The 27,485-nt window shown below is 42.6% G+C and overlaps 1 protein-coding gene across 1 annotated transcript in view; it reads right to left on the reverse strand.

Annotated features, from left to right (window-relative positions):
• The window catches only part of trol (terribly reduced optic lobes), a 591,503-nt gene that overhangs the window by 277,958 nt on the left and 286,060 nt on the right, over nt 1-27,485 (reverse strand). The window contains exons 9-19 of the mRNA XM_055065643.2: nt 27,299-27,442; nt 27,055-27,198; nt 26,813-26,956; nt 14,963-15,109; nt 13,562-13,708; nt 13,004-13,147; nt 9,327-9,470; nt 8,267-8,401; nt 4,553-4,696; nt 3,701-3,832; nt 921-1,064 (exon numbers count right to left, since the gene is read on the reverse strand). Coding sequence (XP_054921618.1) covers nt 921-1,064; nt 3,701-3,832; nt 4,553-4,696; nt 8,267-8,401; nt 9,327-9,470; nt 13,004-13,147; nt 13,562-13,708; nt 14,963-15,109; nt 26,813-26,956; nt 27,055-27,198; nt 27,299-27,442 — 1,569 coding nt within the window. The remainder of the gene's footprint in view (nt 1-920; nt 1,065-3,700; nt 3,833-4,552; nt 4,697-8,266; nt 8,402-9,326; nt 9,471-13,003; nt 13,148-13,561; nt 13,709-14,962; nt 15,110-26,812; nt 26,957-27,054; nt 27,199-27,298; nt 27,443-27,485) is intronic.

The raw sequence follows: 27,485 nt of genomic DNA on the forward strand, positions 1-27,485 counted from the left end.
AATGAGCAACAGCATGCAACTTAGTCGATTGCTAAAAAATAAAAGCGTGCCCACAAACAATAACACTGTTCATCGAAATGGTAAATAATTGTGATTTCAAAGCTGCATGCATGAACAGTAGCGCTGATGCATATAGATGCACAACAGCAGCCACTATGTTAGCATCACATGAGAAATGTAGTGAAGTAATGAGTCTCCTCCAGATGCTGCCAGTTAAGCAAAAAGAGAAATGAAAAGGCTAGGGTGGCTAAAGTCATGTTCAGGCACCCACGATGTATCTGTCCCTATCATGCACCAATATTTTTGTGCACATTAATTTTGCATTCTGGGCCCATCAAAATAAATTATGTCTAGAAATCAAACTAGAGACAGCCTACTCACAAGTAAAACAATGCGAGTGGTTGGCCATTGTGGCAGGTGGGTAAACATAGCCTGATTCAACAAATTCTGCAAGCTGCCATCACCTCAAGCCCACAGCAGCAGCCATATCAGTAGTGATAAATGGCAAGGTAGAGGTCCAGGTCTGCATAGCCACCTTCATAGATTATAACTTATGTCCAGAATTACCTACGAGGATACTTGAACTGTGTGCTACACCTGATATGTCTGCATTGCATGGCTGTGTGGCTAGTTAAGAGATCTTTAATGCAAGAACAGCCAGCTAAGCATATCTTTGCTACCACACGCAAGTGAAGTGAGACTGGAAGCAACAGGAAGAGGGCACATACCAGCTGTTGAGGTAAGGACTATTATGTTTACAATCGTAGCAGTGCCATTTTACCAGTTATGCTAAACTTTTGAGGGCCTTCTGAACAGAGAGTCATAAGAAAATTTTAGGCTTTCAGTAAACTGGAATGCTCAGATCTGAGCTATATCAAATAAAAAGTGAAAATCGTGTCGATTGCATTTTTATGCCTTACGTTGCCCTCCAGGATGAGGTGTGCAACCTTCTTCATCAGTGCGATCAGCACAATCATAGTGACCATCACATTTTCTTGAGGAGTCAACACACTTTCTTCCTCCGTCACACTTGAGTTGATTGGGTTCACAGTCACGAGTAATATCTGGAACATGGTGCGAAAAACAAGAGCGTCAGGTTGCGACTGCTGGCACACCTGCGCAATCTATGCTTCTCTACAGGAGGGCACTCCAGCTATGGTGTCTGTCTACACTGGCAATAGCATGCATCGCTCAGTATTTGGCTGGACACTTGCATTAGTAGCGAAAGCCAGACTTCAACCACCAAGTGCCTGATCTCAACATTTGGCGGCTAAAATATTCACTAATAAACATGCAATGTTCGTAAGTACCATTGTCAACAAGACACCTTATAACCAACCCAGCAGCAAGAATACTTTAAACATGCACGAAATGTAATGATTGTACAGGTGAGGTCTGAAGTATCGTGTTCTGTGAGAACTTGAAGTAAACACGCAAGAATGCAAGTCCTACCATGAGAAACAAGGAGCTAATAAATTCCAAAAGCTAAGCATGTTCCTACTCTCAAAACCTTTTTCTTTGTCTATTATGCATGAAACAACAAAGTTGCTTGCAAGTGCCATTGTGAGTAATCATATGAGAAGCTCTTTATTCTCACTACTATGCAAGCATATTTATCTTCAGCAATGAAGGATAACTTATTCTCCTGTCATCATATTAATCCATTTAATTCACACATGTAAAGCTATTTCTCATGTTAACTGTACTGTTATGATAAGCTGCTCAAATGCTTTGTATGCCTAAATAACTTACATGGGTATGCTGCATCATTCACATCCTCTGAATGCATGAAAAATAAATCAACTTGAAGTTAATGTTGTAAAATAAAGCAAGACGTGTTGACATCATTTTCCATAGCTGTGTTTGTAGTGACTGAAAAAAAAAAAACCTTTGAAAGAGCTCTGCAGAACCATCTGAAGATTGTAAATGAACTGATGCAACTACTGCACTATGTGGCGACATACACCCTATTGCAACATGTAATAGCCAGCTGCCCATTGCCAACAATGGCTGACTGGCCACTGGGGTTCTGCAACAGACTGCACATAACCCTACTTTTACTGTTCTGAAAACAACAGAGGACCCACAGACTCAGTCAAGAGGTTGCTCGCAATTTACTGTGTGCTAAATTTCTTGAACAGTTGAAGGCACAATGTATGTAATTTTTGAACCACATATCGAAGGCTACTGCTGTCTGGACCTTCTCTCATGAGAAGTAGCAGGTGTCATAGGAAATGGAGCAATAAAGAAGTGGACTAGGCAAACAAAGCAGGTTGAACACTCAACCCAACAGTATCATCTGCAGCCATTTTGGATACCCAAACAAGCAAGAGCTATAGTTATGGCAATAAAGAGAGGATAATTATGTGTTGTGGCATGATGCTTTGTACAAGACAGAACAATGAAGCATTTGTGGTGTAATGGGAATTGTGAGAGGAGGGAGATGGCCTTAAAGGCAATAAAGCAGGTATCAGAGCTACACCACGACTCGGAGATGCTAGATACTTCAGATTGATTTCGACCAGCTGGCATCCAACGTGCTCCCAAGGCTCTCAATACATGAATTTTCATGCTCCTTTCTCGTTTGCAGCACTTGTGCGAGATGCTCAGCAACAGAATGCCATAGCAAATGCCACTAAGGTTGGTGTTGGAGGAAGCAAAGGGCAAACTTCAGAGACATAACTACTGCAGAAATTCTTGCGAAAGGTATGGCATGGAGCCCAGTGCTGCACACACACACATGCAGTGTATTTTCATCTGAAGGTGTTTAGGACTTTCCCGATATGCTCCTTCATTAAATGTGCACGTAATGCACACACGTCTACATGCTCCATATTCATGCTGGTGTCTTTAGCATGCGTCTTTAGCAATAACAGCAGCAACAGACAGAAAACCATAGAGCTCAGAGCATCTGCTTTCAGCCATCTTGCAATGTTAAGTGCAGGCCATGTAAATGCCAACTGAATGAAACTGTTACCAAAAACACATGCTGCTGCTTGAAGAGAATATCATAACTGAACATCCTAAGCTAAACAGGACTACAGCAAAACATTTTACAAGGCAAGTGCCAGCATATCTTGAAACATCCTTGGCGTCAGAAAAAGACAGCTGCCCATGCAGAGCACAAGTGAATTTTTGGTAGAGGAAACCAGCACTACCTGCAGAAATGTTTCCAAAATCTGTGCTAGCTGAAGAGCAAAGTCTGAATTCCTACTACATAATGCTTTCAATTCTGTTCAACCAGTTCAGTTTCATTCTGGTTCACAGTGCTAGGGCTTTTGCACTGTGAACCAGAATGAAACTGAACTGGTTGAACAGAATTGAAAGCATTATGTAGTATGAATTCAGACTTTGCTCTTCAGGTAGCACAGATTACATTAATTTTACATCAGAACATATATGTTGAACCTACATATGCATTGAGCAATGGTAATCTCATAAAGCCATAGTAATCTCATTAAGCACAGACATGATTGGACTTCATCCAAGCATAGTATGTGCGTGCACATGTGTGTGCGCGTGTGTGTTGAAGAGTGTGCCTTTGTACACTATGGCAAGCCCAGCTCAGACCAGTCCTAAAATATATTTGTGCTGGAAATTATTGCTAGAGGAAATTTTGTTGCAATGCTTAATGATCATGCTTCCTTTCACCGCAAAAGCAAAGCATACAGCACACAGCGAAGCATCGATGGCAACATACCACAAAGCTCATCGGAGCCGTCTTTACAATCTACCTCTTCATCACAAACGTGTGACAGAGGAATGCAAGTGCCATCACGACAACGAAACTCTGTTGAATTGCACAGGCTCCTAGAGGCATTCATGACTTTGTCTACAAAGAAAGCATGCCAGTTTCACAAGAACAGACCATCAGTGTGCCCGCTCACATTAGTGCACTGCACAGTAGCTGAGCTAAAAACCAATAATAAGCCGACTTCACGCATTGGCAAAGTAGTAAATGGCAGTCAGTCGATCAATGGCACAAACTAAGCAGTAAAAACAACCACAGCACAAACATGCAAAAATTTCACACTATCAAAGATGGGTAACATCACCAAACTACTGGACATAAGTCTTTTCGGAGGGTCATTCTAGCTGTAATGCAATTGATTGCTCTAACGATAACACACGTTGTGCTCATTAGAAACAAGCAAATCCAAAATCAAGTCACTGCTTTAGGAGCTCCTCCTGCAACAATTGTATACTAACAGAGTCTTATGTGTTTTTATGACATGACAATAAACTGACTTCATGATGTTTAGGAGGCTATTGTCAATGTTGAAGTGCACAAGTTAGTCGTACTATGGCAGTAAACTACATCAGGATTTCTTGCACAGAACACATTTCATCAAGATGAAGTTTCCTAGACATTTCAAGTAACCATAAAGCAATGTGAAAATCAGACACTATGCAGCGCACAAAGAGCAATATAACCAAACATTAAATCAGAGGGGACACACTATTGCAGACACATCACTGATAACAAGGTCAAAGCTAAGTGGTAGACCCACACCACCCAATATAAATATCAAGGCAGGAAGTTCCCCATTACCTCCACCTGGCACACCTGGGCAGTTCCTTTCATCAGATCCATCAGCACAGTCAGGACGGCCATCACACTTTCCAGAATGATCAACACATCTGCGACCATCACAGACAAACTGGTGGTGGCCACACTGGAATCCTTCCTTGCCTCCTGAAAAGAGTTCACAAATAGGTAAGTCCCAAAACCAATGCAGATGGGATTATTGATAAGATGAACAATGAGGTGAAGCAACAAATTATAGCCTTGGCAAATTTTCGAGATACTGTTATGTGCAGATACATCATAAATGAAGTGCACACTGTATACCAGGAGCACCTTGCCTATGCGGATATCCAGTTATGATGACCAACTGCGTAGTTCTAAGAAGAAAGTGATCACTGAACAGTGCAATTACAACAGTTCGTGCCAGCATGTGGTGTACAAAAAGCTAACAATGTGAGCTATAAATCCAGGCAACTGCATGAAAATATGTGAAAACGTTAAGTACATAAACTAACAAGATTCACTGAGGGTTTAACATAAATGCACAAGAAAAAAGTATCTGAAAGCTTGTGCCCCACTTTTTGCCGGTAGTTTTTCATAATTCGTTATTACATTTGACAATTACTCTATAGTAGCCCTAGCTTAGGCTTGCAGTTTTTTGTTATCACATTTGACAACCATTCTATGGTAGCTCCAGCTTGGGCTCATCTGCAGGGGTTCATATCTTTAGCCTATTGCATTACACAGCAGGTAGCTTCTATGTGGCATGCTTTTGTATCCTCTTTGCATGAGAAATTCAGCATACACAAAATCCAACCCTGAAGTTTAAGAGGTTCCATTGTAGAGATGTCCACATTTTAACCATTTGCGGTTTGTTCAGGACATACAGAGTTGCATTAATAGAGTGATACAGGGGTCAGAACCAAAACAGCAGAGTTAACGATTTGTTAATGATACTATACTTCAGGTGCTAAAGAAATCAATGACTATAACTAAAAACTTATTGTTTAAGTTCTAGGAATAATCTTGAAGCATCACTCCTTGACGAGAAACAAAAACGTAACCAGTACGAGGTCTGTTAGAAAAGTATCCGACCTTTGGCCGAAGAAAACAAACTGGCATAGTTGGAGTGTTGGAAACCTAATCACCCTTAAAGTAGTCTCCTTGGGACTCCACACACTTCTCCCAGCGGTGCTGACATTGTTGGAAGCATTCTGAGAAGGCTTCTTTCGAAATGGAGTTTAGCTCAGCTGTCGTTGCAGCCATAATGTCTCCCCTTGTTTGAAATCGTGCTCTTTTCAATGGCCTCTTGATTTTGGGAAAAAGCCAGAAGTCGCAGGGGGCTATAACAAGAGATTAAGAAGCCTGTTGAACAACAGGAGTCTTTTTTTTCCAAAAATGTCTGAATCAAGTGCGAGGAATGTGCAGGAGCATTGTCCTGATGGATGCGCCAATTTCCTGTTGACCAGAACTCCGGTATCTTGCGCTGCACAGCATCACGTAGGCAACAGAGGACATCCCTGTAGTACTCTTTGGCGATTGTTTGACCCTGTGGTGCGTACTCATGGTATACCACACCGCGGGAGTCAAAGAAAGCAGTCAGCATCACTTTGACGTTGATGCACACTTGGCGGGCCTTCTTTGGTCTTGGTGACGTGGAATGCTTCCACTGCGATGACTGGGATTTGGTTTGCGGAACGTACCCATACACCCAAGACTCATCACCAGTGATAATGGTGTTCATGAAGTCGGGGTCACTGTTTGTGGAATCCAGCATGTCCTGTGACACTTCAACATGAAGTTGCTTTTGCTCCACTGTGAGCAGCTTCAGCACGAATTTTGCCGCAACTCTCTTCATGACCAAATCTTCAGTCATAATGGAATGTGCAGAAGAAGTGCTGATGACCACCACTTCTGCAATTTATAGGATAGTCACACAACGGTCCTACATGGTTTCCACTTGGCTGTTGCCCAGTTTCTGGCAAAATTTCATGCAGTAGCACTGCTCCAGTCGCTCCACCATTTACCTTGCAATAAAAAACCGACGAGAGCACTGCGCACTACCTCACTCAGATGCTGTGTCTCAGCGACTGACGCTATCGGCAGATGGGAAAAAATTCGCGTATGCGCACGAAGGTTCAAGTTTGGCTGATGCAAGCGCGCTTCTTTCATATCCATCAGGTGATCGCAAAAAAAAAAAAAAAAAAAAAAAGGGTCGGATTCTTTTTAGCAGACCTCGTAAGTAACGTCTTTGGAAAAGATTATGCATAACAATGGATAACTTTTTCTTAGGCCCAAGTTAAAGATGACAGCTGTAGTAAATAAATCTGAGAACAATATTCCTAGGAAAAAGCAATGACTACCAAGATTTCAAAAGAAATTTTAGTCCGACAACTACAACTTAACGCTATCCCTCCTGCAGATATGCGAGAGGACGAAATAGACTGAATTTTGATGGTGTAGGGGATTGACAGTTCCATTGGTTAATATATTAATTTTATCCCATTTTCAACATTAACTTTTCTTGACCAACGATTATGAAAATGCAATTTATTACCTTGAACACATGATGTATGCTACCAATTCAACAAAAATTTTATGTCTACAAGCATCTTCCATTGTAGAGAATATTTTGCTGTTATTTCTTGTGAGCTTTTTAATCCACTCCTGCTTGGGCCAAACTTGGCTTGCAGTATGAATGAATGATGCTTGCTTAAGTTGAAGGCAAAAGAAAATTTACCATTAGTTTACAACACAAATAGTTAATTCTTGGGCTATAGACAAATGTCTCGGTGAGCGGCTCTTCCTTTCGAAGTATCACTTGAAAGTATTTATCAAGCAGTCACTTGAAGGTGAACACAACTAAATGGTACCTAACATATCAGCGAATGGGTGCATTTGCATTCTGGCTGAAATGCACTTATTGTAGCCATGTAACAAGTGTGCAACTATCTAGAGTATTTCACATTCTCCATTCCCCTCTTCTCCCAAAGGACTCTACATTATTAAGAATACCTGCATAAGTATACTACATGTTTTGTGTTTTCAAGACAAATGGCCCAGAACTAGTCTTAGCCACAAAAGAATTAGCCAACAGTTCCACACACTTCTGAGCTGCCAATCACTAAACGGCAGCCTGGATGAAGTAAAATTGGAATGAAAACATGAAGTAATTTACAACAGGTGAACCACAGTACGAGGCAAAAGACTTAAGTGAGAAATGGATGCTGCGTATACTTTATCTTTTGTTTGTCACGGCGATTCAGACCACCTGCCAGGCAAGGCTACCCAGCAGCCTGAATTTTCATTTTAATGTTGATTTTATCAGGTGGACTATTTGAGCACATATAGACTGAAAATAGTGGCACATAGAAGTGAGGCCCTGTGCAGCTCAACTGAGGTAGCTCATTTCAAGAGGTAATTGAATTATTTCATATTTAGGCAAAATGACACCTGCACCAGCAAACTGCACCTTCTCAATCACTGAAAGCCTACACACAACTAATTTACATGGCTTTGTTTCTTGCAGTTGCTTTCTTTCTTTTTTTCTTACATTATGCATGTTTCCAACATGGAAGTAGTCTTAGGAACAGCGCTTGCCCTATGCACTTCTAGCACCTCATTTTTTGTGCTCGAGTTTAAAAGAAGTGAAAGCTCCTTTTTATCCTCAGTCATTCAACATGCCTAACAATGTTAAGGCCACCAAGGCAAACCAATGCAATGTTGCACATGCCATACCATCGCTTTCCTCTTTTGCACAGCCTTGTTCATCACTGCCATCAGCACAATCGCGATGGCCATTACACTTTCCAGACAAAGGAACACAGCGCCTGCCGTCGCAAACGAAGTGATTGGGACCACAAAGAGAATGAACTGCACAAATATGAAGAAAAAACAGAACAGTTTGTGATCAGCTAAACAAAATGCATCTTTGGGGTAATGAGTAATACATAAATACATAATGCAGGCAAAAGCAAAAAACAAGAATGTTAACAAAAGAAGAAAATGCTGAAAACGTTTATTATTTACATTGTGGCTCTGATTGAACTTACACTAAGGAATAGTAAACTGGCTTATACTGGTATGTTAACCAATCCAAACTAAACTTATTTCTTTGCCAGAAAAGAGTTATCACAGCAAACCAAGGCCATATTTTCCAAATCTGAATTCCGAATTCCACCACAGTGCTGTCATTATGACACGAAAAATTTCACAGTATATACTAGCACCTGGACAAATTGCTTCCTTTCTAACACAGTGTGGCCTTCTATTTATAAGCAGATACGCACACACAAGAAAATGGAACTTAATTAGACGTTCTATTAATTACCATGTGTTTTGTTTTCTCGTAACTTATTAGCTAGCGAAGCATCTTATCGCAGCAAGAGTAACATGTCTGCAGTTCAAGAAATTTTGGCTCTACCAATGACAATACTTCTCGGTGTCCAATCATTTTACCAATAAAGCAAACCAGCCTATTACATTTATTCTGTAGAACTACTGTATTAGTTGTCAAAAATGAATCAAGTATATTAGATGTTTCAGAACTACATGAAGGTTCCTTTTAAAAGCTGACCTTTTGATTCCTGTCAACGACTGATGACAGCAATCCACGCACAGGAGTTTTCCCGATTACACAAACATCAGAGGAAAGACTAGAATTAAAAGTGAAGTCTTTCTAAGGGTGCTTTTTGTTATGGTTAATTTTGTAGCACACCAATCTAAACTGAGTAAACATTAGATTAAAAACTAACAGATTAACAATGGAAGCATAGCAAGCACTTCAAACATTTTCCACCTTCTCTTGGTGGGCAGTCATGTTCATCAGTTCCATCAGCGCAATTAGGCTTGCCATCACATCTTCCAGATGAGTCCACACATCTACGACCATCACAAACAAACTGATCGGGTCGGCACTGAAATCCAGGGGCGTGGGTAGGAACTGCATAATGTTTTCGAACAGAAATAACAAAGGTATTAGAGAAACAAACAAAACAAAGTGCAGAGAGCAAAAAAAGCCTAAATTTTGACAGGCGAGTGAACTTTCTGAAGCAACAGTTTAGAAGAGAGGTGCTGTGGTGGATGCCCCCTAAGGTTCATTATAAAGAGCACAGATATCTATGCAATGAATCGCTCATGCAGCATGAAAATTGAGGCTGTCATGGCTAGAAGCTGAATCTGTGGCCTCATGATCAGCAGGCAAGTGCCTTTGGCTTCTGTGCAGCTACTTCCTAAACATTGTGGGGATGCGCGAATCTCGCGCGTCCCCTGATATGTTGTTTTCCTCGCATGTCTCGCGTCTCTTGTAATACCGCTTCTCCGCGTAGCTTAGTGCCGGCGGCGGTTGGTCGGGTTGCAGCGCATTACGAGAGATGGCGCGAGTGCGGCGCTGCTAGCACCACCTAACGGCGGGGTCGGTCGGGCGTGACAGGGAGTAGGCTGTTAAACATGTTAAATAGGGAAAAAACACTTTTAATGCCCTTTAGTTTTGTAGGACAGAGAACATCGAGCTCATCACTGAAAGTGTATTATATACTCTCAGCAATTACTTGGTTAAACATGAATAATATGCAAGTTTTCAAACAACAAAATGAAGTATTGAGGCTAGTGGCAGCACTAAGAAACTCATGGTGACTGCATGCTGGAAAAGCAAAGAAAAAAATGGAAGTGAATGTGTGCAATGTGAAGAGTAAACTTAAATTTTTGTTAGGCATTGCAATTTTGGTATTACCACCTGTCAATAAAATGTAGGTCATTAACAACTTTACGCCAATATACAGGTCTTTATTAAGGAAATTCTTGTACTTCTAGGCTATGCTCTCGAAGGGGGCATTCGCCAGGTGCTAGTGCTGAAAATTTATAGAGAAAACACACGAAGCAAGTACAAATGATCCTTGAAGAAGGCAAAAGGAAAGAAAGTACATAAGAAAACAGATGAAGCAAGTACAGATGATCCTTGAAGGAGGTAAAAGGAAAGAAAGTACATAAACACACATGTGAACGTGTGTGCTGTAGTGCCAGGAGGAGAGTAACAAGAACTATATCTTGTATAGTAGACTATGCAGTAAAGGTACCCCTTTCATTTTAAATTAACAAAGAAAACAAAATTATTTGATGGTGCAAAAGCCTTAATGGCAGAAAAAAAAAATGGAATGCAGCACTTGAGACCAGCTAAGATCATGTGCTGCATTCACAATGTTTCACAGTGTTGTCACATAAGCTAAATGTTATCCCTGTGCATATCTAAAAATGTTTACAGAATTAAAGACTGGCAGAACCAATCTCATTATGAATGCCGATGGTAGTACGAAAAGAATAGAAAAAAAAATGTAGCAAGCAACACACCACACAGCCAATGCAGAAACGCATCATGCATGTATGCAACTGTGCTCTCGCGCGCTTCTGACCTGCTGCACCATATAGCAGCACTGTTGTGAAGATCACACGTGGTGTGTTTTGAATATCTGAATCTATACGAGAGTTTCATTCTGCCCAGCACTGGGGAAATATGAAAGTTTCTTTTTATGTCATTGAAGAGTGGCACGTACCCAGTGGCAGATATCCACTGACCCAAGTTGATCCGACTGTTGAGTACAATGCAGATTTTTTTGGCACAACAGCCCCATGCTCTACCCATTAGACCATGGATTAACGAGTGACCATATTAAAATTCCCACTTTCCTTTCATCTGTGCCATAACCTCACTGCAAATTCTGAACATTTGGCAATTCCTTAGGTGACCAACTTGAATAGAGGTGCATGAATAGCTCGGACACAAGAGAAAATACAAAAGCACTAAGGAACAGCTTTAAGCACCTAAACCCCAAATAGTGAACTTCAATAAATTTGGCATCAGTGAACTGTGCCATATTTGCAAGTTTCAACAGATTCCATCTTCAGTGGAGAAAAAAAAAAGTTACTACTTAATGTGTTGAGCAATGTATTATGAAAATGCAGACGACAGGTTGAGAAAGTTCAAAAGGAACATGTAGTTCAACGCCTTTGTAATGAAGCCCTTGGGACCTTAAAAATTTCTAGTTCAGGTCACAATCAGTGTAAATAACACACGTTTTACTGCTCCCAATAGTGCAGGCCAAGCATGTTCATGTTAAATAAAAATAGTATTCTTTCGCTGAATTCAGGAGATACTTGATGAAAAGAGTTGCTAATGTTATGCGGCCCAGTTTGGCACAAAAAATGTGCGACTGCAGCCATCTGAGAAAGTTTTGGCAGGCACTTGCACGAGTTATGTCAGCGCTTAGCATTGGTTCTGCGCTTAGCACCGCTACCGAGCACAATTGCGACAATCTTTGAGACAATAATGTTGATCTCTTTTTCGCTGGCTCACACTTATTGCACTGACCCAGCCCCCTAAATCCACATGCAAACAAACTTCTCATATAAGTGTGTGGCTGTCTGGTCAGTTTTCTTTTTGGTGCTATCACAACTACTGCAGAGCTGTGAAGTGCAGTAGCAGCACAATCTTCTAAGTGTGTTTGTTGCAAAACAAATCAGTCGTCAAGGCTGCCCATTTCTTTTTGTAGTACAGGCAAATTCATTGCATCAGTTTTTGCTTAGATGTACTCACAATATACCGAAGATAGGAATTCAGCTAGAATATGCATAATCTATCGTTAAACAGATCACGTTGTTGTAAAAGTGCTCAACTGTGTATATGGTAGTGAAAGGTGTAGTGCTTCTGTGTTTACGCTCTCAAGACCATGGTGCAGGTCCTCACTCTCTTCTAGGTGCTTTATTTCGTCATCAGACCCTTTATTTCATTATTCCTTTAGACTGCTGCTATTGGCGGATAGCTGACATAAAGCTGCGGTCGGCTACATGGCATAGATACTGCGGCCACTGCGGGGTGCCGCCACGTCTATGTTTGCATCGCAAATGACATTTGAACTGCATGCCACAGTGACATTTAGAAGGCTGAGTGTTGTGGCCACATTTCACTGCACCGTAGCCTTTGCAGTGCAAGCCATTGAAGAAGGAACGGGAGCACAGAGGAGGCCGTGTTTGATTGCCAATAACTCCAGTTCTGCTGAACGAACTGAAGTACTTTCTGCGGCAAATTATTTTTGAAATTTCCTATTCTCACTTCAAATGCATTTCTCTACTTTGATTAAAAGTAGTTCAGGGCCCCTTTCAAGTAAATTATGCCCGCTGTCATGTGTAAGACGAAATGCCAGTGAAAAATAAAGAGGTCTTCTGACAAACTAGAAATCAAGTAATTTTTTTTTTAATTATTCATAAACAAAGCTTAAAAGCAACATCTGTAGTGACAAGATTTCAGCATATGTTGCAAGACTAGGCTTTAATTAAAATGCCTCTGAATGCAAAGGGTTTGTTGAACAAGGCATTGATACTTTAGTGCAAGCCAAGTGCAGAGTGACAAATCACAAAATCAGCAGTGCACAAAGGAACCGCTATACTCAGCATGAAACAATACTGCTATTGAAGACTAACCACCTTTACGTGGGCAGCCAAGTTCATCAGTTCCATCAGCACAGTCAAGGTGACCATCACATCTTCTTGATGTGTCAACACATCGGCGACCATCGCAAATGAACTGATTGAGTCCACAAAGAATCTCTTCAGAATGGTGAGGGAAAGCTGTGGCAAATGTTGCCCAGGAAAAAAAAGGAAGTGTGAACAAAAGTCCAGAGAAATGAACTCATTTTCTATTTAAACTTCTGCAGCACCCATCACTGACATGACTCAAATGAATTTTTTTCTAGTTGCACTAGCATAATAAGCCAGAAAAAGTGTTAGGGTCAAAATTAGGAACTGCATATCAGTCGACTGCTTGGAGACACTCAACTCATTTCTTATAACTGCTTTCAGTTCAAAGACTAGGCAAATTAGAGTAAGATTTGCACCAAGCAATGCAAGAGTAACTAACAAAAAGGTCAGCATTCAGAAGCATAGAGCAGGTTTATGTAGAACCTTCACTCTGCCTAGAGAAATACAAGCAGACTTCACAAAGCAGTGGAACACTGAAAAAGTGCAACACTGAAGTACCACAACCTTCAATCGATGGGCAATCATGTTCATCGGTTCCATCAAGGCAGTCTGGGCGACTGTCACACTTTCGAGACAGATCAACACAGCGGCGGTGATCACAAACAAACTGATGTGGTCCACATTGAAATCCATCTTCATGAAGTGGATGCACTGCATAAAAGGTGCATGGATATCAAATAATAGATGTGGGCAGAAGTTAACCTTTCATAATGTCTCCTGATAGACATGCCAGTTGAAGTAATGCCACTGAAGCTGTTCAGAGAAGAATAACTTGCTCGCAAGGCCCCTTGAGAAAGTCGAGCAAAGCAGCTTTCCAGTTCCAGCCTTCATGCCAGCATATAAAGTTCAGTTGGAACACAAAAGACTTGCCCAGCCAAACAGCAACATTCCGGATGCTGGAGTGGAACAGCCTATCCAAGTGCACTCCACTCTGCCAACATGTAATCTCCAAACTGAAGCAAAGTGCATGCCAAAGATGCGCATTAAAAATAAATGTAAGCTTTCACAAACTGCCACATAGCCACCATAGCCAGAATCGATGCAAAGCACTTGCCAAGCAGAAGCTTTAGAAAATATTGGACAGAGACTACTGAAACTATTTGGACTGCTTCCACTCAAATTGAGGAAGGAAACCGGAAAGATACGCAGATAGGCACTCTCCTCAGCATACGAAACAGAATCCAATAAAGCACTGATTTGATCTATATGCTCAGTAGTTTCAGATCAAATTATCCTTTAGCACTATTGCAAAGCTGCTATTATGACCACTATCTGCAGGTATGTTCTAAACTACTAGTCTTTGCTCAGCACGAAAAATGTAGAAAAGCAGACAAAATTCAGCGAAGCTTGAAGGGCATGTTTGAGCTACAAAGAATTTGAGATGGGAACTTCCAGGATGAAGCACATTGCAGTCTCCAATTAAAAAAAAAAACCGAAGTGATTGGCTGGTAGCAAGCCAACATACGAAGTACTTAAAAAGCTGCATATGCCGTGCATATAAATACCGAGTACACGCGACTGCAAAAGCTCAGTGCAGAGAAATCGCTACAAGGCTACACTCAGTTTTGGTCTTGCCATTCAGTGGTATACTATCGGGTTTACGAGTAAGTATAGACATGCACCTTTGACTCATAAGGATTACGTGTTTGCTGCGATAAAATAGCTTGGCAGTTCTGTGGTCCACAAACTTGCAGGCAAGTTAACATTCCTGGATTCCATCCACAACAAGATACAGCAAATGGCTTCTAAGGAGATGCAGCAGTCAGTTGATGACAACCCCAGAATTTATTCCAAGTGTGATAAAAATGTGACGAAATAGTGTAAAGGTTAAGCAAATGGGCACCACCACTAATGAAGTTCTCAAGAAGCTAATTCAGCAGCAATGAAGCTATGAAAACTTTTCACCTTCAGTCAATGGGCAGTCATTTTCATCAGCTCCATCAGCACAATCAGGGTGGCCGTCGCACCTCTTTGATACATCAACACACCGTCGACCATCACAAATGAACTGATTGTGTTCACACTGAACACCTTCACCATGAGGAGGAGAAACTGTGGAGAGTGTCCAAGAATCAATTGTAGATAAGTGTCTAAGACCCAATATTTTTCAAAAGCTGGCGCACTTAAAGCAACCACTTAAGTTTGCACCAACACAAGCAATCCACCGGTAGGTGTGGACAGTCATGTGCAAATCAAAACAAATGTACGAATCATCTGCTTTTATGTAGCAATTTTCTAGAGGCCTGACATCACACACACCATCATGATAGCTAGGAAATCAAGCAGCACAAGTCTCTTGGCCTCTGTACCTGCACAGCGACCAGCTGAATTGCTACCGAAGAGTAGTTTTAATCATAGTCAGTGCAATTCACCCCAATGCTCCTGCCAATATTTAGGTGAAACAAATTCTATAAAAGCTTGCCCAAGAAATTGTTTTCCTTTTTTTTGCATGCTGGGGGTAGGGAATGCAGTTTCAGCTTGAGTTGCTGCGTTATAACTGAAAATATCGTAAGTGAGAATTTATTAATATGGCAGTACTGTACTAGCATCACTAAACCTTGGAAGTGAGCATTTGCACGATGGCATAGTAAAATGGCCATTGTAACACAGGAAAGCCGTCACTTGAAAGAAACGTCAGAACACTGACATGTAAGAAACCACGAGTTTGAATGCAGTACCACAAAATCAGAGGGTAAACAACAGGAATATGAAAGACAAGAAATAAATACCATTTTGCTAACCCTGCCCAACTCACTCATGTCAAATAATTTAAACCACTTCCCTAAAAAAGATATGACAGCTAACTGCATGTGCCAAGCTTTTGTGCGGTTAAGTTAAGCATTTTTCACTTATTCACCCTGCTTCTCGCTTTCCCTTCCCTGTTAACTGTGTATATGTGTTCAAAACAAATAATAATAATACCTCTAAGAACCCCTTTTTACTTGTCAGGAAGTGAAATTAGCTCTGGAAAAGATGTTTAGGATGTATCATGTGTAGGAAATTCAGCTCACCTTAGCTCATTTTTATCTTAGTCTTATTTTCTGTGTGTGTGTGTTTGCAATTCTGTATTTCTACATGCGAAAACAGTTTTTCAATGATTATTTTGATCATGTGGTGGATTCCCAGCGTTTCGCTGCGACAAATGCTTCCACGAATTCTTACCTGTTTGCACTGTAATAAATTGGGAGTAATATTGGCAGGAAGGGCGATATGTGATATACAATATATCACATCCATGTCATTAATCAGGTTATCGAGAAATCCGCATAGCACGATCAAGCTCTATATGTGGCTTTCATAGATTACGAAGAGGCTTTCATTCAGTAGAGATACCAGCAGTCATAGAGGCATTACGTAGTCAGCGAGTACAGACCGCTTACGTAAATACTTTGGAAAATATTTACAGAGATTCCACAGCCACCTTAATTCTGCACAAGAGTAGGAAGATACCTATAAAGGGGTCAGACAGGGAGACGCAATCTCTCCAATGCTCTTCACTGCGTGCTTGGAAGTATTCAAGCTATTAAACTGGGAAGGCTTAGGAGTAAGGATCGACAGCGAATATCTCGGCAACCTTCGGTTTGCCGATGACATTGTTCTATTCAGCAACAGTGCAGATGAATTACAACGTATGATTGAGGACCTTAACAGAGAGTGTGAGGGTGGCGTTGAAGATTAATATGCAGAAGACAAAGATGATGATGAATAGCTGGGCAAGGGAACAATAGTTCAAGATTGCCAGTCAGCCTCTAGAGTGTGAAGGAGTATGTTTAGTACCTAGGTCGATTAATCGCAGGGAACCCTGATCATGAGAAAAATTCATATAAAAATGGGATGGATCACATACGGCAGACATTGTCAGCTCCCGACAGGAGGCTTACCATTATCATTGAAAAGGAAGGTGTACAATCAGTGCATTTTACCAGTGCTGACATATGGGGCAGACTTGGAGACTGACAAAGAAGCTTGATAACAAGTTAAGGACCACGCATAGAGCGATGAAACAAAGATTGCTAGGCATAACGTTAAGAGACAGAAAGAGAGCGGTTTGGATCAGAGAGCAAACGGGTATAGCCGATATTCTAATTGACATTAAGAGTAAAAAATAGAGCTGGGCAGGTCATGTAATGCGGAGGTTAGATAACCGCTGGAGCATTAGGGTTACAGAATGGGTACCAAGAGACTGGAAATTTAACGCAGTCGAGGACAAAGTGCAGAAGACAAGGTGGAGCAATGAAATTAGGAAATTCGCGGGCGCTAGCTGGAATTGGTTGGCGCTGGACAGGGGTAATCAAAGATCGCAGGGAGAGGCCTTCGTCCCGCAGTGTACATAAAACAGGCTGGTGATGATGATGATATTGTAATGATAGCCGATTCCTTATTTTTTTTAAAGGTAATGTGTTTGTAGAGAACACAAAAAGCATGGTTGTTGCAATGCTACCATCAGATGCATGACACCAAGTTCATTATGTAGAAACAACTCTAAGATGCAATAACTGCATGCACAGTCAAGAGTACATATGCTGCTATATACTTACACTGAATGCATAAAGACAATAACAATTAGAAAAGTTGTGCACTATCAAACCATTTTTCATCATGACATACCCATTATATTCAATTAGTCCGAACACTGGTAAAAAAATAGAGTAAGAAAAAATGTAAACAACGGTTTAGTCCTACAATGCTTAAATGCAATGAATGAAGAAATCTATAATTGTTAAGCATACTTGCTTGTACTACTGTTCTTTCCTTGAACATGCCATGTTGCACTTAAGTGCCGCCATATTTCGAAAGATTAAAACAGTATTTTGTAGATGATTCAGCCTATTTCCAGTTCTAAACAAACATTCTGAATCGGTTTATTACTTCGTTTTTAGTTTGCTAACCCATTTCTTTCCACACTCTGCGATCCACTGGCCGCGACAGTCAAGGCCAGAGAGGGAGCGACTGGTGTCGCTGAAAAAACGGCTGTTTCTGGCTATTTTTCACAGATCATAGCACATTATAGGCTATTTTCTATTTGTTTTGGGGTTTCGCACACTAGGTGGACTTATTTGTCTTGACTTTCAGCAGGAATTCTTTGAAACAATGGAAAGCTTCCTGCTTGCCAGACTCTGCTCTGTTGTAGCCATTGAAGAAAACAGTACAAGTAATTTCCTCTGTGTTGTCCTTGGTGTATTTGTTTGTTGGCTTCTTATGACACAATAAAAATTGGGCCCCTTGGTTAATCCCTTTCTTTCTTGCCCAAGTTAGTGAAATTCAAGTCGGAAAGCAGCCAAACAATCGTTTTGCTCTGTATTCCCATGGGGCTAGCTGCACTAACAGTGCACGGTTCCTTCAGTGGAGGAAGTGCTGTCGGTGACAGCACACATGCACTTATGTGTGGAGGCTGCGGCATGAAACAAGAGAAGCAAGGAAGATGTATATATACCCTTGCGATTAAGAAACCAGACGCCGAAGCAAAACCGAACAGTGAACTAGACAACCATTTTGATTGGAGAGGATTGTTGTACTCTCGTGAAAATCTGGCCAAACTGGTAAAGACCCTAGTGGATGGGCTTAGTCATTTTTTTTTCTGCTAAAAGAAAGTGCTCCAGCATACATGATTTCACGCAGTTCTTAGCACGTATGACACTGGATTGAGTTGACCGTGACGTTCACAGCAAAGAACTAACTGCAGTTTTATCTACTCACACCCATGCACTTGTTGACAGTCTTTAAACAAAGATGGGACAGCTCAAAGGGAGAGACGAAAGCATTTGAAGGTGAGGAGGTGGAGGTAATTTGAACTCTCCCAATTGTGGCGAAAAAACATGTGAAGAGAAATCTGTGATGAATAAATGTGTTTTCAACTTCCCTCACATGCATTGAGTGTGCATATAAAGTGAAGGATACAGTATAAAGGACACTAAGAGCTAAAATAATGAAGCGGTTGAGTGCATCAGAGCCCCTGGCTACAGCATTGCCATTTCTACACTAAAATATAAGAAGTTCTCCAAGGAAAAGGGATACAAGAAGTAAATTTGAACTAAATGCCTTGAACACTTCACACTGAACTTTATGGGAGAGAGAAACAATGAGAGCGAAAAATAAAACAGAAAACACTCTAAACACAGTTTTACTATGCACTCGCATAAATGGATCAATTGAACTGAAGTAGGTGAAACGTGTCAAAACTGGCCAATGCCGAGAAACATTTAATCATAAACTAAGCGCCGCATACCAGTGGTTGTTTATGTTAAGTAGCACTTAAAATTTTAAATGCATGCTTTTCAATGAAATAACGAAATTACCAGTTCATGTACTGTTATCGCACAACATGAACGCGGCGTGTAATTATTGGAAACAACATTAAAGTAACCACATGTGGCCGGCCCTATGTGAAACTGGCCAGCTCTCCAAATCGATTGTGTTGTCCAAGGCCTTGAAGCATTCTACATGGCAATAAAGTTGCTCGTGCTTTGTCTTACAAAGTTAGTCCTCTGAATTTTGAGAATGACAGCCCACATACAAATGTGATGAAACAAAACACCGACAGCGCATGCCCTTTATGGTAAATCTTTGATCCCCTACTAAAGTATTCAAAGCGCAAAATAATAAAATATTGGCCGACGCAAGAGGCTGCATTTCTACCAGAAAGCTTGCCTTCGTGAACAGCGTTTTGCTTAGATGCCGTGGTGCTCGCTGTGCATGTTCGCAGCGTCTCATCTTTGCATGCGTAGCACTTGCGCGTTCCCTGTGGCGCACCAGGCATTGCACTGTCGAGACCAATGTAGCGACTGCGTTCGTTCCCTTTCCATTTGTGCTTCGACGCTGCGCATGTTTGTGGCATCTCTTTGCATGTCTAGCACTTGCGCGTTCCCTGTGGCACAACAGGCGCTGCACCTTCGAGACCAATTTAACGACCGCATTCACACCTTTCCATTTGTACTTCGACGATGTGGTGCTCGCTGTGCATGTTCGCAGCATCTATACGCTTGCGCATAACCCACGTTCATGAGGTGAAACATCACAAATTTTTTAGTCAACAGTGTGAAACCAACAAAAAGAAGAGAAGGAAATCGTAGGGAAAATTATTTGTTGTGTTATTTAAATTTAGAAATGATAAAACAAAGCGTAATGAAAGCGAGTGAAAAAACTTGCAACCAGTGGAAGCAAATTAAACATCCATCCTCCGTAGTTTAGTCATAGAGAAAGAAATCGTCTTTATGGTTTAGTGCTTAAGTTGTGTTCCAATTCTGGCCAGCATCGAAGACTGTCTACAAGGTCAATTCACATATCTTCACGAAGGAGAGGCTGAAATGCAATTCCGTGCAACTGAAAATTATGCATTAAGTAGGTCACCAATGGAAAGATTTGAAACAGTACAGCTAATGTCATCACAATTGGAAAATGTGAGGTCACAGGCTGTTTGATTTTATACACGAATAATGAGTACGAAACCGTGCAGGCTTTCTGAAGTTTGCTCGTGCCGACGCATACCGAGATATGCAAAAATTGCATTACCGTATTTAACACCACTGTTGAAACTCTTATGTGTAGCCATATAAATTAATGCCAATATATATATAGTAGTAACTGTATAATAGACCAGTACCTTTATTTTTAACTGCCTTTTCACTAAAGGATATGTTTTAGCTATGTCTTCAGTACCAGAGAAAAGCTACAGGTAGCATACGTGCCGAGTTGGTGAAGGTTGAAGTGTGGTTTTTGTGAATTATCCTAATGTAGCGTAGATGTTATCTTGACAACGAAATAGCAGATATGTGTTGGTACTAAAAATATGTGCATGTGTTACTTAGTTCAATATCTGTATGAACCCATCGCTCTTAAAGGGAAGCTGAAAGCTTTTCCAGAAAAAATGAGTGAAGAGCAGTACTTCATGGTTTTCAACCCTCTGCATTCGAATATTGCATCGAAATTGAGCGAAAGAAAGCGCAAACAGATTTTATTTCGATGAAATGTGCAGCAGCAGACTCGGGGCAGCTCGTGCGCCTCATTTCTGCCTGTGATTGGTCGGGCGCCTCATGACGTCAACAATTTTGTTCATCCGGACCGACTGCTGCCGCTACACATGAAGCACTGTGCAAGGTAGTTTCGTGCTGTTTTGCTGAGACGGTCATGGAATATTTCGAGAGCTTGCGTTTCTCTGAGGAGTTCGGCGTTAAGTCCAAACCCCACGAGAGCGTTCTTGCGCGCGACGGCGACGGCTTCGAGCGACAAAATGGGCCATCGCTTCAGCAGATCCCTCGGCGTTGTCGCTTGATCACTCGTTTCTAGAAATCTAGAACTCGTCACCCGGAAGTGCTATGAGCGACTAGCCAATAGTGCGAAGCCGGAACTGGATGTACGTAACTCAAGTACTACTGTTGTCGCACGGAACGAGCAAACTATTGAATTTTACAAGTGCAAGAATAAGAACGTGGTGCAAGACCTTAAGAAATATTTTATGCTCCTTTTTACAGTAAAATACATCAACTTAAATTGATAAAGCATGCGTCATGCTAGTTTCGGCGTGTATATTGCTGCCCTCATACTGGGAAATTGTCACTCAAAGCCGTCGCTCGCGTGGAGTTCGGCTTGTAGGGGACGAGTGAACGCGACAGCCATCACCTCGCTTGTCGCTGTCGCATGCAAGATCATTTGTATGGGGTTTATACTTTACTCCCTACATGTACAAGCCGATTGCGAAGAGCCGGCGTCTGCAAGAAGCAAGAAATTCTGGTGCAAGCAGTGCTTTCCATGCGAACGAAGGCAAAGTGTTAGCATCTCCTTGTGTTGGAAATGTTCTTTGGCGAGTATGTTTTTTGCTAAGCTGCATTCAGCGGTCCAGTGAGTACGTTTCCGGACAAACAACTGTAGTGTTATGTTTCTGCATGCCTCCTCGTAGAACGTAAGCGGTGATGCGATTTTCAGCATTTGTGCGCTGCCCCAAAGCTGTCAGCAATCTACACAGACGGTTTAAACGCGGGAAACGTTTACCGGCTGTTGTAGCACGTGTAGTATGGAACCTTCGATCATCAGCGTACCATCCGCGCGCTACTCGTAACCGGCGAATTCCGCCGGCTACGCGAGATGGTCGGTTTCTCTGTGTGGGAGAGAAGGGGGAGCGCAGCGTTCCGGCGTGAGTCGGCTTTCCGACACATGCAAACTTTACACTTGCACTGCATTATGGTAGCTGCATGCAGGCTGTTTCACAACACACGTGCGAATAGAAAATTCTCGGCACTTGGCGATGAAACCTGCGTCAAGGGTGGGAGATAAACATGCAAATTCCGGTCAGAGTGCTAACACGAAGGAGAACCCAAAGCACGCATTATTGATAGCAGCACAACACTGTTGTTCTTGAGCGCTTGCAGTTGTTTCGCTTCACAGTAGCCTCCCACTTAGCTGAAAGCTTGTTGTCTTGCGGAAACTAATGAAACATCGGAACATCGTCGCGGCTGCCAGTGTTTGTGCAACTGTAGGCTGCACAGAACGCCGGCATGATCGGCCTACAAGTTCAATTGATGCTGTGCAGGTCAACTACCACTCTATATACACACAAACGAAGGAATGTAGGGTCGAGCGAAGCACATTAGGACGGCACGCACGCAGAAATAAGCACAGTCAGGCACGGTCGCAGAGACCAATTGGCAGAGACTGCGAAGGAACGGAACACCAGTGCTGACGTCACTATGCCGCGGTTTCCGGTCTCCGCTCGCATCGCCAGTGTCAGCAGCAGCGCGCGGCGCTCGACGGGGGGGGGGGGCAGAGCTACAGCGCAATTTTAACCGACGATTACGTCGCTCCTAAGTGAAAAATCCCCCTCAAAATTTTACCTGCATGGTTTATAAGGGTCCCGCATCCGTATATGAGAGTTTTATTGAATTCGACAGACTCTTCAGCTTCCCTTTAATTCATGCATATTTATACCTGGTGAAAAAAAAAGGGGGGGGGTAGAGAGAGGGCCGACCCCAGCTGTCTTGTACACAGCCCGACCTGGCGCACAGACCACCTTGCACATGCATCGACGTTGAGACACTGGATTGCATCTATTCCCCTCAGAGTTGGTCACTCCATGCTGTTTCCAAGTCCTATGCCACCACTGTGCCAGTCTGTCCATTACGCGCACTGCATTAGACACCACCGCACCCCGTTCCTGCACTCCATTCTCCCTCCCAAATCTCAGTGCTAGCTAGAGTTACTGTATATGCTCCATATATTGGAGGCGAGCTCCACCAGTGGAAAAGCTAGCGCTACCATTGGCATGATGTGGTACGAGGGATCACGTGGACACAGCAGCCACATCAGCTGCTTCGGAAGCAAGCTGAAAATGAAAGTTGAGAGTTAAACATTATGGGGTTTTACGTGCCAAAACCACTTTCCAATTATGAGGCACACCGTAGTTGAGGACTCCGGAATTTCGACCGCCTGGGGTTCTTTAACGTGCACCTAAATCTAAGTACACGAGTGTTTTCGCATTTCGCCCCCATTGAAATGCGGCCACCGTGGCCGGGATTCGATCCCGCGACCTCGTGCTCAGCAGCCTACCGCCATAGTCACTGAGCAACCACGGCGGGTGGCGCTCGTGCTCAGTCGTGCCGGACCATAGCTTTCTCGACGGCGATGTACCTTGGAAATACTAACACCACAGATGTTTCCGTGGGAGCAGTAGGGACCGTAGTAGAGGCCGGGCCGCGTATATTGAAAATATAGAAGTCAGACTGCCTTAGCAACCGCGTTTGAAAGCAAGTGGACGAAAGGCCTCTGGTCACGCTCGAAGCCCCTGCAACCGCTATGAGAATACGTCGTGCTACCTTAACGCCTCTTACGCTAACCTAATCTAACGTTAACCTCAGCAAACGGGGTTGAGACGAAAAGGCAGTCCTCGTGGCGTAACCGCTGCGAGACTATGCCGCACCACTCTAACGTCTTTTACGCTAAGCTAACGTGGCCGACGTAGGCGGAGAGTTCTTTCTTTCCAGGCGGGGAGGGGACCAGCTTTCCAAACACCCCATATACCTTGCTGGTAAGCTTCCTAGTTCCTTTCCTCCACTGTGAATCAATGTTTTTGCTGTACAGATGCAAAAGGATACAGTTGGGAGAGTTGGTACGGTAACATGATTTTGGCTTCTAGCGCGAAGTGAAACAGCGCTAGTCCTGTCTGCTCCTTTCTGTGTCCATGTTTCACTTCGTGCTAGAAGCCAAAATCATGCTGTACAGATACCTGAACACTCTCCCAGCCCATTTACTTTCATATTCCTCAGCCATTGTTCATACTCAATTTTACAGCAAACTTCCCTCACTTCAAAACTAGTCCAGCCCATATCAGCCTGCACAGCTTCATTAGTAGTCTTCCCGAGAGTGCCCAATGCGAGGCGATCCACTGACCTTTGGTTCCCATCGAGGCCTGATTGTACCCCTGGTTTAAAGCAAACAACTGCATTTCCAAAAGGCCTGGAACCATTACACCTTTCCACATACCTTGGAGGACCTCGTACCTATTGCATCCCTATAGTGCTCTGTGCTTCATTATGGCTGCATTTCTCTTCACCTTCACTGTTATTGTTTTTTTCTTGCGTTTCCATATTGTCACGTGGTGGTGACGTGTCAATATATCTATCGCCTTCGTTTATCCACATACCAAGGTATTTGCATTCTGTTACCCGATGTATTTCCTGGCCCTGTATCGCCACTGTCTGTTCACCATTTTCATTGAATACCATAACACCCAATTTTCTGCCACTAAATTTCAAACCTATATTGTTGCCTTCCTATCCACAGATATTAGCAAGACGTTGCAAATCACTTCGCTTGTTACCTAGCAACACAATGTCGTCCGCATAAAATAACGCTGGAAGCTACTGCTCTACTACTGTACCCGCCTGTTTGTATGAGGGATTAAACCCGATATTGCTTCCTTCTAGCGCCCTCTCCGTCTTCACCATGTACATCATAAACCGCAAATGGGGATAAAGGGCACCCCTGGCTCAGTCCCTTGTTGATATCAACTTTCTTCTCGCTCCTCATCCCTTCCCATTCAACACAAACGGTATTTTCTAGGTAAATCTCTCTCAAAAGCTGTAGGCAATCGTCGCCTAAGCCTTCCCCTTCCAGAATATCCCACAAAATGTTGCGGTCTACGTTGTCATAGGCTCCTGTAATGTCTAAATCCACTTCGATCGCAATGCCGCAATAATATTTTCCATCGTCGCGCACCTCACTGCAAGGAATGCGCCACCCGAACCGGTCGTCTGATTCAACCTTACTCTAGTACACTAAGGAAAGCAACCTGCATCATTTTTTACTTCGATGCTGTCTTTGCGAAGCTGTCTACTTTGATGAATGTGGTGCGAGGGCCAAGTTTATATGGCCAAAAAGCGCCAGGCCAGTGTTAATGTGTTTGCAGTGGAGCGATGAACTATGAGTGGTAGATGCGACGTGGTTGTAAAGGGGCCTTATAACGGTCGCTGTAAAGCGAGTAAAATCTATATGTAATAAAATTATGGCAATGGCTAATGCGGTGCTCTGCGGGCTCGAAATACACACTGAAAGAACGATACGTACACGAACATACATCAGAGGCAGACATTTGCCCCTTCTCGGCAGGCACTGGAGGTGATTTCATTACCAGTGGTGCATCGTGCGGGCCAACTAACTGCAAGAAGCACTACTGCTTCAGAGCCCTTGAAACGCAAGGGCCTGGAAGCATGTGCTATACAAAACTACTATCCCAGCGACATCCTCTGGAGAGAGGATGCACTACGAATTTATTGGGATAATAACATGTAACACAACATCATTCAAGAAACACAAGACTGCTTTGGTGTACAAAAAAAAAAAAAAAAAGTTATTGACCAAGAAACATTACTGGGTGAAGAGGGATGCGCTGCTGACATGCTAGAGGAAAATGTTTCTCTCAGCTTCGGCTTCCTGCCACTCCAGGAGAACGTGGACTACGGTCAGCCTCTCCCCCCCATCTACTACAGGCTGCAGGTACATTTCCAGTAAAATAAATTATGGGTGCCATACGTGTGTCCTATATTGAGACGACAGAATAGGGCATCAGTTTGCTGTGTTTTCATAGCGGAGGCCAAAAGCTGTCTACTTTGAGACTTAAGATGGCCGCTGTCCGCTTCTACAGCGAGTATTGGAACACTGCCTTAAATAATTTCCCTTTTACTTTCCTTGGATTCATTATTGTTGGCTTCATAGGGTTGCGACTAACAGAGGGTCATGATGGACGCTGCAGTAGAGGTGGAAATTAATTTTCACCAGCTGAGGTTCTTTAACATGCACCTAAATTTAAGTACACGTTTTTGCATTCCTCCCTCACGAGAATACAGCTGGCAATACTGGGAATAAAACCCACAACCTTGTGCTCAACAGTACCATGCCACAGCCAACAAGGTGGGCAAGTAATAACATTAACAGACTTCATCGCTCCATGGGCATGTAGATTCGATCAACATGGCCCTGCAAGTGCACTGGCTTACCAAGTGAGGATATGAACAAAAAGCCCATGAAAAAGTATGATCACCTAGTGAGCAATCATGCTCACCAAATCCATCAGCACAATCAGGATGACTCATTTTCCAGATAAGTCAATACATCGAAGACCATCACAAATAAACTGGTTTGGACCACAATGGGCTCCTTTGTGACGAGTTGTAACTGCACAACATTTGAGATAGAGGCTTGCTAACGAAGAGACAGAACTTTGCTTTTAAGATACAACCATTTTGGGCCGACAACAGTGGAAGGGTTTACCTTCGCTTGATGGACAGTCGTGCTCATCAGTGCCATCAGCACAATCAGGATGACCATCGCATTTTCCAGATGCATCAACACAACGACGACCGTCACAAACAAACTGATTGGGTCCACAATGAGATCCTTCATGTTGAGTTGGAACTGCACAAGATTTTACAGAGGCTTACTATCAGGGAAACAAAATTGTTCCTTAACCCAATTCATAGTTTGGTAAACAAAAGCAGCAGGTGCATGGTTACCTTCTTTTGATGGACAATCATGTTCATCAGTGCCGTCAGCACAATCAGGGTGACCATCACATTTTCCAGATGCATCAACGCACCGACGACTGTCACAAACGAACTGATGCGGTCCACAATGAGCTCCTTCATGATGGGTTGGGACTGCACAATGTTTATAGAGGCTTACTATCAAGGAAACAGAACTGTTTAACCCATCCAATGTTTTGGTAAACAACAACAGGAGTGGCAGGTGCATGGTTACCTTCTCTTGATGGGCAATCACGTTCATCAGTGCCATCAGCACAATCAGGGTGGCCATCGCATTTTCCAGATGCATCAACGCACCGACGACTGTCACAAACAAACTGATTTGGTCCACAATGAGCTCCTTCATGATGAGTTGGAACTGCACAATGTTTATAGAGGCTTACTATCAAGGAAACAGAACT

This window comes from Dermacentor andersoni, chromosome 3 (genome assembly GCF_023375885.2).
Source record: "Dermacentor andersoni chromosome 3, qqDerAnde1_hic_scaffold, whole genome shotgun sequence".
NCBI classification, from domain to species: domain Eukaryota; kingdom Metazoa; phylum Arthropoda; class Arachnida; order Ixodida; family Ixodidae; genus Dermacentor; species Dermacentor andersoni.